The sequence below is a fragment of the Protopterus annectens genome, chromosome 7.part0, assembly GCF_019279795.1.
Source record: "Protopterus annectens isolate FY-2018-M chromosome 7.part0, PAN1.0, whole genome shotgun sequence".
In the NCBI taxonomy this organism is placed as follows: domain Eukaryota; kingdom Metazoa; phylum Chordata; order Ceratodontiformes; family Protopteridae; genus Protopterus; species Protopterus annectens.
Window position 1 is genome coordinate 384,707,470 of NC_056739.1, and position 12,654 is coordinate 384,720,123.

Here is a 12,654-nt window from a genome sequence, read left to right on the forward strand (position 1 = left end):
AGAGGGGCAAAGAATATAAGACCCCCGTGAGGGCTCCTACTCCTGCTTGGGATCTCAATTTTGTGTTGGAAAAACTTACTCTACAACCTTTTGAGCCTCGGCTACTGCTGAATTGAAATACTTGTCATGGAAGACTGCTTTTTGTTGGCTATTACTTCTGCAAGAAGGGTTTCTGAGTTGCAGGCCCTTATGGCAGTAGAGCCCTTTTGATTTTCCATAAGGATAGGGTATCATTACGTACTAATCCTTCCTTTATGCCTAAGGTGGTTTCTAGTGTGGCTTTAAACCAAACTATTCATTTGCCTACTTTCTATGCAGATCCCCAAAATAAGGGGAAAAGATTTTGCACACTTTAGATGTACATAGGCAGTTGCGTTATTATTTAAGCAGGACTAAGGATTTCAGGCAGTCTCAGCAGTTGTTTGTTTCTTTTGCTTTGAGTTCTCAGGGCAAGCCTGTGTCTAAGCAAACTATTTCTAAGTGGATTGGGTTTTGCATTTCATTTTGTTATTCCCATCATGGCAAGGAGATTCCAGCTGGGATTAGGCCTCATTCCACTAGGGCTACTGCCACTTCAACAGCATTTCTAAGGGGTGGCAACTAAGGATATTTTGGAGGCAGCTACTTGGAGTTCAGTGCATACTTTCTCTAAGCATTACCATCTTCCTCTCTACTCTAAATCTAGGGCTGGTTTTGCCACAGCTATTTTGCAAGGCATGTTGACAGCTCCTGCTTCCTTATGATTTGCCAGCCTCCCTTAACTCTGCTTTGGGATTCTACCCAATGGTTAGGACTGCAGCAATGTGGAATGAAGAACATAGTACAGTTTTGTACCTACCATAAATGTAGATGTTCGAGGATCCACATTGCTGCAGTCCAATTTACCTCCCTCCTTCCCCTCTGTGTTTAGGGGTGGTGGTGTGGGTTAGGATATACTCTTGTACATTTGTATATATTGTATATATGTTTGGTGCAGGGTTTTTGGTTTTGGTTTGGGCCTTGTCTTTTTAGGGTCTTCTGACATCTGGGGCAAGAAAAGACTGAGGATATGACGTCGGTCATGCGCATTAGTACCCTGACGTCCTGACATCAGTCTAATGCGCCTTGACCGACGTCAGCCATATACTTTGGTATTCGGGCCGACTGGACAGCGGACTACCCAATGGTTAGGACTGCAGCAATGTGGATCCTCGAACATCTACATTTATGGTAGGTACAAAACTGTACTTTTCTTTTCTTTGAAGTAGAGTACAAATGTTAAAACTGCACTGTTTGTCAATCATTTGTACCAAAAACCCTACATGTGCATCTTTCCTCTCTTAATACGTATTTGCAGACCCAGCACCTTAAGAATCAATACTTCCACTGCAAACATTTCACTCATTCCAAACAAGAAATTCAAAAGCCCTAGGCCTGTTCATTTGACTGCCCAGTCGGACTTGAATGTACCTACTGAGACTTTGGAATCCAGGATGTTAGATTGCTTCTCAGGCTCCCGCTACCCCACCAGAGGCCGGTATTGTGTCTGCTTTTCACACATCCGACATGACTGATCTTACCAAAACTAGGGAAAATGGGGAAGCTTGAATCATTATTTCAGAAGGACCAGAAGATATGCCCCAAATGTTAGTTAGGGAAGAAGTACCAAGGTCCTTAATTGAGGTATGTCAGGGATTAGATCCACCGCAACTTGTTAAAGTGGTCATCACTCCCAAGAAGAAGAAACAAAAAAAAAAGTTTCCTATCCTCAGACATTCCAGGAAAAAGAATGGATGGAATTCTCCAAAGGCTTATTTAAGGTCAGTTTGGCTTTCAAACCGCCATCCTTTATTCCTTCTGCTCCTACTCCTGCTACCACCCAGAAGAGATATTCTGAGTCATCCCCAAAGGAAGATGAGGCAGAGTCCGATTCATAGTAACACTACCTGGCCCACTCATCCCATATTAACTCCCCAGGCTAAATGGCCTGTGGTGATGAGAATACATTATTCCATAATTCTCCTGTAGAGGAAATCTCCTTTGGGAAAACCATATCTTAACATGATAAAGCATTTTGAGTGGAAATCCACTTCTTCTTCTTCTTCTTCTTTCGGCTGCTCCCATTAGGGGTCACCACAGCGGATCATCTGTTTCCATTTCTTCCTGTCTTCTGCATCTTGCTGTGTCACACCAACCACCTGCATGAAATCCACTTCTGCTGCACAAAAGAAAGTTCCTTTGTAAGAATCCTGTGGCGGATCCCCCTGCTTTTTCCACTGCTATGGACAAGCCATCTAAGCTGGCATATTTTGCTAATGAATAGCCTTACCTCAAACAAGGATAGAAGGGCAATAGGAAGATTTTGGAAAAAAAAAAAGACATATACCTCCTCCACTCTGGCATTTAGAGCTGTGTATTATCAGACTCTGATGACAAAGTATTTATGGTCTTTTCTGGCTAATGTAAGTCTGTCTTCTTTCGAAGTACCTTGTATAAAGTAGTAGGCCATATCTATGTTGGTTCAGGCATCCAGGTAGCTAGACATTAAATGTAGTTGTGATGCATTGGAAGTTTCTTCTAGAGATCTGTCATTAGAAGGTAGACATGGCTTCATATACAGTCTTTACCTGAGGACATCAAAGCTAAGCTCCTGTATTCCACCCAAACAGGGACTTATTATTTGGCCCTGAAGTAGCCAACTTGTCTAAAGTCTTCCAAGAACAAGTAAAATTTGAAGAATTGCAGACAATTCTTCTCACGTTTGTTCCCAAAGTGTCAGAGAAACTACTTGAGCAAGCCTGCCTCCTTCTCACATAGGGGCTCTGTGCCTTCACAGAAGTCCAAGAAAATGGCTAGAGATTTCAAGATAAACCATAGAGCTTCTGAGTCTGAAAGGCCTTCCTGTCCAGACAAATTAGCCTATTTTCTTCCTCCCTCTGCTCCCCCTCAGTCCATCCCTCCCTCCCTCTATCAAAAGGACCAACCTTCTCTCTTTCAACCTGGCAGTTCATTACTTCAAGCAAATGGGTCTTTTTCAATGTCTAGCAGCATTACAGGATGGCCTGGAAGAAGATTCCACCATTCAAAGATATTCCACTACCTCCTACCAATCAGGTACACCTCTTAACTCCTATCATCCAACTGTTGCATGAGCAAAGCACACTAGAACCTATTCAACAATGATATTTAGAAAAAAATGTTTCAATTCCAGATATTTTCTAGAACCCAGAAAAGATGAAAAATGGAGACCTATACTGGATTTGTCCCTTCTCATAGCCTTTCTAAAGGTCTCCTTATTCAAAGTGTCACTCCCATTTTCCCTTTTCTTTCAACTTTCCTCAGGCATTCCTGATATCTTTGGACCTGAAGGATACTTATCTCCACATACTTATTCACCCTACTTTTCAGGAAATGTCTAAAATGTGCCGCTTGTTCATCAGTTTCATTTCTCTGCTTTTCCCTGTGGATTGTCTACAGTTCTCAGTATATTCACAAACTGCTGAGCACCAGCCATCACCTCTTCCAGAACTCCAGGAATTTAAATATTCCGATTTATAGACAACCTGTTAATACAGACACCCTCTCAGCAGATTCTTCTACACCATCTCATTATCACTACCTTCTTCCTACAGAGTCTGGGGCACAGGATAATCTTAAACTCCACATTGAATCCTACCCTAGACCTGGTCTTTCTGGGCTGCAGGCTGGACACACTACTCACTCAGGCCTTCCTTCCACAAGAGAAGGTACAACCCTCTCCAACTACTTCCAAGCTGTCCTGTCCCTTCCTTCTTGCACTGCAAGGTAAGTTCTCAGAGCCCTGGTATTCATAGCAGCACCCATACCCATGATAATCTCTGCAAGAGTCCTTATGAGAAAGATTAAGTTGTACTCTAAGTCTATGTGGTCCCAGCATTTTAATTCTCTGGGCACTCAGATTTCACTTCCACCTTTTCTAAGAAAAGAATTTAATTGGTGGATAGGGCTAGTAAACCTCACCAAGATCTACACGCAGCTGCCTCAGGAGTAGCCTGGGGAGCATTAATGGGCTCTCTAAAAGCTCAGGGGTAGTCGCCACCTAGTAAGAAAACAGAGCACACCAACCTGAAGGAAATGTAGGCAGTGGATCAGGCCCTAAAGATTTCTCTCAGACAAAACTACAGTCATGTGGTACATAAACAGGGGGGGGGGGCAGAGTCTTATCAGCTGTGCAGATTGGCTCCTCTAGCATGGGAACAAGCCTTAAAATCAGACCTCCAAGTAGTTTACATTTCCTCTCAGGACAGTGCTGTGGTGGACTTACTAAGCAGATAAAGGGAAGACCCTCATGAATGGATGCTGAAAAGAGAGGTCTTCCTAGACCTGGTCCACAAATGGTGTATTCTTCAGATAGGTCTGTTTACCATTCACAACAGGCAACTACAGCTGTTTTTCTCCAGGACTTCTTACCCTCAGCTATGGAGAACAGATGCCTTGAAAGAAGATTCCACTGTTCAGAAGTATCCCACTACCTCTTCCAAATCAGGCTCTTTCAGAAGATAACATATTTCTTTATGCCTTCCACCTCTGCCTCTACTTCCCAAGATCTTGTTAAAGGTCCAGAGGGACAAACCAGAAATTGTGCTTGTGACTCCTTTTTGGCTCAGGCAGTACTGGTTTTCCCTTCTCTACCATCTAGCCAGAGATCATCACCACAAGTTACACCACAAATTGGACTTGCTTATGCATCATAAGGGCTCTCTTCTTCATCCCCCATCTGTCATCTCTCAGCCTGATGTTATAGATGATAGGATTCTGACCCCTTTCAGACACCAGTTTTATGAGAACATGCTACAGCTTCTTCAGGAGGCAAGAAAGTTTTATTTATCCAAATGAAAAACATTTTCTGCATGGTGTCATGCCAGAAAACAGGACCATATACAAAACTAGGGTGCCTACTAATTATGTCTTACATGTGTGAGCTACTAAAAGCAGGTCTAGCCTACTCCTCAGTTAAGGTGTGCTTACTTCTAGACCCCCCTTCCACTAGTTTCCAGGCCTACTTCATTTAAAACTCACATAGGAAGTCTATTCCACATTCTTGGGACCTTAACTTTGTCTTTTAAAGGCTCACTTTACTACCTTTGAATCAGTAACTTCTGCTTCTCTTTGATATTGTAATTGGAAAATCATCCTTCTAGTAGCCCACACTTCAGCTAGAAGTTTTCCTCCCTTCTTTATCTTTCATAAGGGCAGGGTCTCTCTGAGGGCCAGTCCTTCATTTATACCTAAGGTGATCAATGAGCTGCCCTCAATCAGGCCGTCAGTCTTCCTGTTTTTTCCCCTTAAACCTCAGACCAAGCAGGTGTTAATCCTCCATTATCTGGATGTACACAGACAACTCTGATTTTACTTGGATAAAACCAGGGCCATTCACAAGACTGACCAGTTGTTATTTCTTTCTAGGAAACCAACATGGGGATCCCAGTCTGAGAGTCAACTACTGCTGACTGGATATCTAAATCCATTTTATGTTGCTATACCCACCATGAGAAATCGTTACCCATGTCTGTAAAAACCCATTCCACTAGAGCACTTGCCTCCTGTGCAGTCTTCTTCAAAGGTATTGATTCCAGAACTATCCTAAAAGCAGCATCTTGGTCTTCTGTATATACCTTTACCAAACACTATAGGGTAGATGCTTTCTCTTCTTCCTGAGCCTTTTTTGCCAGATCTGTTCTCTCTCTACTGAATGACAGTTCTTCTATGCTTGATCCATCCACCTATACCAACTCACTAAGCTTTTGGAATTGCCTAACATTTTGGAACACCATAATAGTGATCTAAGGAAGGACATAGTACAGCTGTGTAAGAACTTACCATAGAAGATGTCTTACTGATCACTGTTGCAGTACTCCTTTCAGCTTTCCATCCCCTTCAGTGTCTTTAACTAGGTTCTGTATTACCTCTCATGGACAGAGGGGGAGCCATTCCATTTTTTCTCCCTGCTTAGTTGACCTTTACTTTTCTTGTATCCTCAGATGTCTCCTGGCTTTAAGGTATTCTGAGGTTCCATGCTCATATGTCCTGTTATGTACCCTTATGCCTGCGGTCTTAGGGCAGACATTGGACGCATGGATGGTTTTGGATTGGTACCCCAGCCGGACACCAAGGCTGTTTATCAAGATAACCCAACAGTTTGGAATACTGCAACAATGATTAGTAGTACATGTACTACTATGGTAAGTTCTTACATAACTGTAATGTACGCCATAGTTTTCCTGTGAATATTGATTTCATTAGACTTGCTTCACTCATAATGCTGTCACACACAGTCCTTTAGCATTTGACAGAATGAGAGATTTGTTGCCATGTCACTAACACTTTTTGATTTAACTATTTCATGATGTGTCATTCCACTGACCCTCAGCATTTGGAGACCCCCTTTCTTCCTGATATGATTATTTGGTTCCTACTTAAGTTATGTATGCTGTTTGACAGTACAGGCTTTGTATCATCACATTGAAAGATGAGGGGATTTTTTTTTTTGATTATTTGTTACCTACCAGTAACTCATGCTGAAATCCATTGTCATATGCAGTGCTGGCAGCCCAGGGACATCGGAGTATTGCTGTTTGTCAGTATTACCGTGTCTTCATGATTGTTTGCTGGTGTGTCACCTGGCCTCCACCAGGGTGCTACTGAGCAGTGCAAACTCTTTCACTCATCCCACCCCTTTCCTGAGTAAGAGTGAAGACCTAGTCATTGCCTGCTTAGTCCTCAAACCACCCCTCAGCCTTTGGGTCACTAGTTTAACCTGGGTAGTATTACATGCTGCTCCATCAGTGTAAATTGTCTGGCCACGTGCCAATATTTACCTTAAGTGTTTAAATGAGAATATTTTCCTTTTGAAAGGAAATTTTTTACAGATGCTTAGAACATTAATGTAAAATTAGTGCAGGTTTTCTTCCATGTTTGAAGAGAAAATCCTTGTGATTGCTGCTGTGTTCTACTTAGACAATATCTGCGTTAACTGATTTTTGAGGGCTGTACAGGTATATTTCTAAAACATATTTTGGAAAATATAGAGGAGCACTTTTTAGAATATGGTTACTCTGTATGCAGTCTAAACATCATATGACTGAAAGCGTTATCGTAATATGATAAGGGACTTGTTAGTCTGTATCAACATTTGGCACCTATGTCTCTAATGCAAACAAGTAACCTGTTGACCTCCCAGGCCCATGCTTATACTTATCAAGGATATCAGAACTTGTCAGAGATTTGGAATGCATGGCTATGCTTAAAAAGGCCCTTGTGGTCATTAGCCTAGTAAACACCTATGAACCTATAATATGCTATAGTATTATGAATGCAATTTTGTCATGTTTTCTTTTATTTATAATGCGTTGCTCATGAAAGCCTGCCTGTCCTGTAATGACTGTGGCCATGTTTTCCTTGGCAGGTAATTATGGACCTAGAAGAAGAAAGACGAAGACATGCACTGGATGCTGCTGAAGGTGATGATGTCACATATATGTTGGAAAAGGAGCGAGAGCGCCTTATGCAGCAGGTACAATGTGCACATCATGCTCATTTCTCTTTAAGGGGTCAGAATGACCTCTTATGATGCGTAAACCGACAGTGTTGTGGCAACTGGGCACTGAGTACAAAGAAAACTTCATAAGCACTTCAGTAGACATTTATTGTAAAAGTTATGCTCCTAAGTGGCAGCTTTCTGTGGTATATTTTAGCAGTCACCCATATTTGGCTGTCTGTACTAATGAATAGCAGGTAATGCCACTGTACCTGCAGTGTCACTTTGTAGAAAATTGTCTAGCAAACTGGTTGCCTAACATGTATTTTAAGATATAATTGTTCCGTCTTTCTTCCCCTGGCCACACTGCCTTAGTGCTGTTCTATATAGGGTGTTCCACTCTGCCCATATGTCTCAGCTGTCCAGATTTTTGCCTCATATTTTTAATCTGCTCCTCATAAAATCTGTGATTTTCTAACAAATCTCTGAAAACTGAAGTCACTAAATAATTACATACATTTTAGTTTAAGGCTTTACATCCTTTACAAGATGCATGATAACTTATTCCAGTAATTTTCTAAGTGTATAAGAGCAATATTTCAAACCTGTCCCTATTTTTGGGCCCGTGTCCCCACATTAGGCTTTGTCCTGATTTCTTGTGCTAATAGGTTGAGAGGTATGACTCTGCCATACAGAATTTGCCTGTCTGCGCTGCAAATAAACTTTGTTAATTATTGAAGCTTAGATGTAGCTATTTATGAAATATATTGTTTAGGTTAGGGCAAGAGGGTTATGCACTTAATTAGCCCCTGGCAGAGATTAGAGGATGCATAGCTGCTGACCATGTGTTTTTGTGTAAGCTTTACTCAAAAATTATCCCCATTTATTCCAGTTAACCCCACCAGCTATTTGCTGCAGGCAGCCCCCAGTATGCTGTTGCCCAGCTTCACCAGCTTGCTGGGGTGCATGTGTTAGAGTCCTTAATCTTAGTGCTAAAGTCCACATTTTTCATTTTTGTACCATATTCATCTTTATCACACCTGCGATTAACCCCCTTGTTGGTAGCTATTTATATGTATTTGTTTATTGGGGTAGTTAACTGATCAATACCGACCAGTTTCAGTCTTAGTCCAGATACAAAATGTTTCACAAACTAAATATATGGAAATGTAAACAGTAACAGAATAGTTCAGATTAATTACATAGAAAAAAAATGTGTATATACATTCCAGTGAATGGGCATAGTGCAATGTACAATCAAACAGAATGCAATATGCAATATATATTTATTTTATTTATTTTTTTATTTTATTTTTTTATGTTACATTTGTTGACCGGGAGAATCCGACTGGATAAATGTCCATTTTCAGCGGAGGCCCGGGGAGAAAAGCTCCAGAGTTTGTAAATATACAAAGGCAGGCAAACACATACAGTGTCATTTCACAAATACAGATAAATAATATATAAATAAATAAATATAAATTTTTCATATATATATATATGTATATATATATATGGATATCTATATAAAAAAAAGTTTCGAAAGTGGGTCAATCTTCAGTGAATCTTGCGAGAGAAGAAGAAGAGTTTGTGACTGCTGACCGCAGTGTCTAGAAATTTTAGAAGGATTTTATTAACCTTTTATTTATAGCTGCTTCCTTAGGCATTATTTGTAGTGCATGTTTTTGACATGAAGAAAGTTGGCTCGTCTCCTTTTAATTTAGCTGTTCCTTAAGTTCCAGTTCCCATGTTTGAAAAGCAACTATTTATTTTTGTTTCACTAATTGCCTTACAAGATCCTTTACTACCATGCAGAGTTTCACTCTATACAAGATTAGTCTGTTTGTTTATTATTATATTCACAACCTAAAATAGTTATCATATAGACACATTACTGTGTTGTTTTATACAGTCTACTGTAGTAATTCTGCAAAAATGGGTTACTCCCAATGAACAGACTGAAATGTACAAGCTACTTTATGGTAATATTCTAGAATTTCATGGTAAGTAAATTAAAGTACGTAAATTATTTCACATGAATATTTGTGTGTTTTCTATGATGCTTTGTCATTAAGTGAAGTTTCATTCATGGATTTTTTTTAATTTATCTTAAGCTGCTATGTTTGGAAGACTTTGTCTATTAAGCCCTATATACATAAGTGCAAGATTCTTCCTGATTAGGGTGTCTGAGTTCATTCTTAATTTTCCCCAGAAATACCAGTATAATAACAAACAAATTTAGTGACAGGCTGCAGAATTCTGAAATATTCGGCTGTGAATTGTACAATAAATCCCAGACATTTGTGTTGTCTTTCTACCACTGTGTAAACTAATCTTAGTTTTCCAAACACCGTCTCCTGAAATGATTAGTTGCACCTTTCTTCTACTGCCAGAGTGGTCTGTCCCAGCTATGTGAAAACTTGACAGCCTGATGACATGCACTGCAAATAACGCCTGTATAGCTACTCTCGTGAGTGTCTCCATTTAAAATCATTAAAGATTGGAAAATCCCATAGACCATGTATTTCTTTCAATAGGACTGTTTTGCAGTCTAATAATTTTTAATGTAGTTAGGGTTATGCGCCAAGAGAACTGCCATGTCTTAACTTTTGGTAGCACCCCTGTCTCTTTTCCTCACTAGATCTGTATAGCACTGACACGTTTCCAAGACTATTTACTCATTAGCTGCTTGGTAATAGTATAAACCGTTTGGCAGAGTGAGATTCCCCTTGAGGAAGCCATAACAAGTATGTACAGTAATGGTGGTAGTTCTGTTGGATATGCCCTATTATCAGTTTAGAATTTTCTTTTTAATAGAAGGTCCAGCAGGTATATTTTGTACTTGCAGTTAATTGCATCTTTTGTCTAAATGCTTTTTGAGACTTTTGTTCATCTTTTATGAGGATTACTAAGTGAAAGGTTAGTAGGAAGTTGTCCCAAACAAGTAATTGGTGCCAGTATAATGGACTGAAATTAAATGCCAAAAATGCATTGTTGTATGCTTTGGAAAGTCATCTACCACAGGGAGCTACCACATTTACAATGGGATACTAAGAGTTGACTCAACTGTTTGGGATTTGTGGACAGTGACCTCAATTTCAGACATGTGTCCACTCCCGTAAGAAAGTCCTTTTATATCATGCAGCTTATAAACAAAGGGATTGCGTCTAAATCTAGAGATGTTATCATCCCCATTACTCATCCCTCATTAGACTAACCATGGAGTATAATGCCCCCTTTGGTATGTATCTGTCTAGACACATGCAACAACTGGAATGCTCCAATAGATGCCTAGGTTTATAGGTAGGTACTAGGCTATTGGCCCTAGGGCCTATATAAGCCTAGCCAAATGGTACCCTGGCTTTTGCCACCCAAGAAAATTATTTTCCTGTGCCCCTGTCAAGCAGAACCACAGAAGTGATCCCTGGGGTGAATTTCCTATCTCCCATCCAATCATCAATATTTTTCTTAAACAGTGCTGATGAGGAGCTTTGTTTGATATACATAGGTAGTTTGTTCCAGAGTATGGGAAATCGCTGGGACAGGAATCTATCCTCCAGCATGTTCTGTTTATTGTGGTGACAAGGTTTAGGTCCCTAGAGCATGTAGCTCGGAGGGGTTGGGATTTCTTTACATGGAGCATGTCCAACAGCTCTGGGTTTGACATAGCTTCGTATGTTAGGCAGAGATTGTCTCTGAGTAGGCGATAGGCGACAAGAGTCAAACTGGAGTTTTTTGAGACTGTCTGCGTAGGGCATCTGTTTGAGACCGGTAATCCTCTTTGTGAGGTATTTCTGTGGCCTTTCCAGTTGTTGTAGATGTCTTGTGAGGTACATACCAAAAGGGGCATTGTATTCTATAATGGGTCTAATGAGTGATGAGTAGAGGGGAACAATGACCTCTTTTTTCCTGGATGAGAAACCTTTTGTGATGAGGTGTGCCAAGTAGAAGGATTACCTGACTACTGTGGCGATGTGATTATCAAAGGAGAGACTACTGTCTTCCTGTGTCCTAAGGTCTCTTATCACACTTTCGGTGTTAAGTAGACTACCACCTATGTCGTAGTTCATGGGTACAGAGTTTTTACCAAAAGGGATGATAATGCACTTTTTGGCATTGAGCTTGAGGCCATGGCTTTGACACCAGGCATCTGTCTCAGTGAGGCCCTTTTGTAGGATGTCCACATCGTTAGGAATTTTGATTATGGCTCTTAGTTTGCAGTCATCTGCGAACTTTGTTAGCCAAAGACCTTCTGTGTTAGCCTGTACTTCAGAGAAATAGATACCAAACAGGAGAGGACCTAGGACTGAACCCTGTGGTACTCCACTTGTCACTGGTTTGAAGTTGGATTTAAAGTCTGCTACTTTCACAGTGTGGGTTCTGTCAGTGAGCCAGTTGGCAACCCATCTTGTGACATAGGGATTTATACATAGTTTAGTGAGTTTGTCTATAATTCCAGAGTGGGGGATGGTGTCGAAAGCCTTGGCGAGATCTAGATAGACTGTGTGTACCACCTCACCCTCATCTACGGCTTTGGTGACCGCTTCAAAGTAGTCTATCAGGTTTAGGAGACATGATCTGCCTTTTACAAACCTGAAATGGGTAGGGTTCAGAATTTGGAGATTACTAGTGTCATTGTTTATAAGTTCCATGATGATACGCTCCAAAGCCTTACAGATCAGGCTCGTCAGGCTAATGGGGCGGTAGTTCCCTGGGTCCATGGTGGCTTCCCCTTTGTGGAGTGGGATAACTGTTGCTGTGTGCCATTCAGTGGGCACAAAGCCTGAGGTGAGGCTATGACTGAACATGGTACTTAGGTGGGGTGCCAGTTTGTTCTGCAGTTCATTTAGAATGCAGCCTGGGATGTTGTCAGGTTCCATGGATGCTGTGTTCTTAGCTTTGGAGAGTGTGTTTTTTTACCTGTGCAGCCGTGATTACAGGTACTTTACATTCTTCCGGTATAGAGATAGGCCCTTTAGGGGATGAGAGAGGGGTAAAGTTAACACAGAACCCATCTGCCAGGATGTTGGCAATATCTATTGGTTCTGTATATTTAGTGCCATTGTGCTGTAACTCAGAGCAGATCTGAGTGTTGCCATTGAGATTCTTTACATAGCTATAGAATGCTTTGTGGTTGTCTTTAGAATCAGTGGTGATTT

The 12,654-nt window shown here is 40.9% G+C and overlaps 1 protein-coding gene across 6 annotated transcripts in view; it reads left to right on the forward strand.

Moving 5' to 3' along the window:
- Positions 1 to 12,654, forward strand: part of CTTNBP2NL (CTTNBP2 N-terminal like) — a 593,921-nt gene that overhangs the window by 543,892 nt on the left and 37,375 nt on the right. For 5 of the 6 annotated variants that reach the window (XM_044076951.1, XM_044076955.1, XM_044076953.1 and 2 more), the window contains exon 4: positions 7,424 to 7,531. The exons of the other annotated variant lie outside the window; for it this stretch is intronic. In XM_044076951.1, the coding sequence (XP_043932886.1) occupies positions 7,424 to 7,531 (108 nt within the window). The remainder of the gene's footprint in view (positions 1 to 7,423; positions 7,532 to 12,654) is intronic. 6 annotated transcript variants of the gene reach the window in all.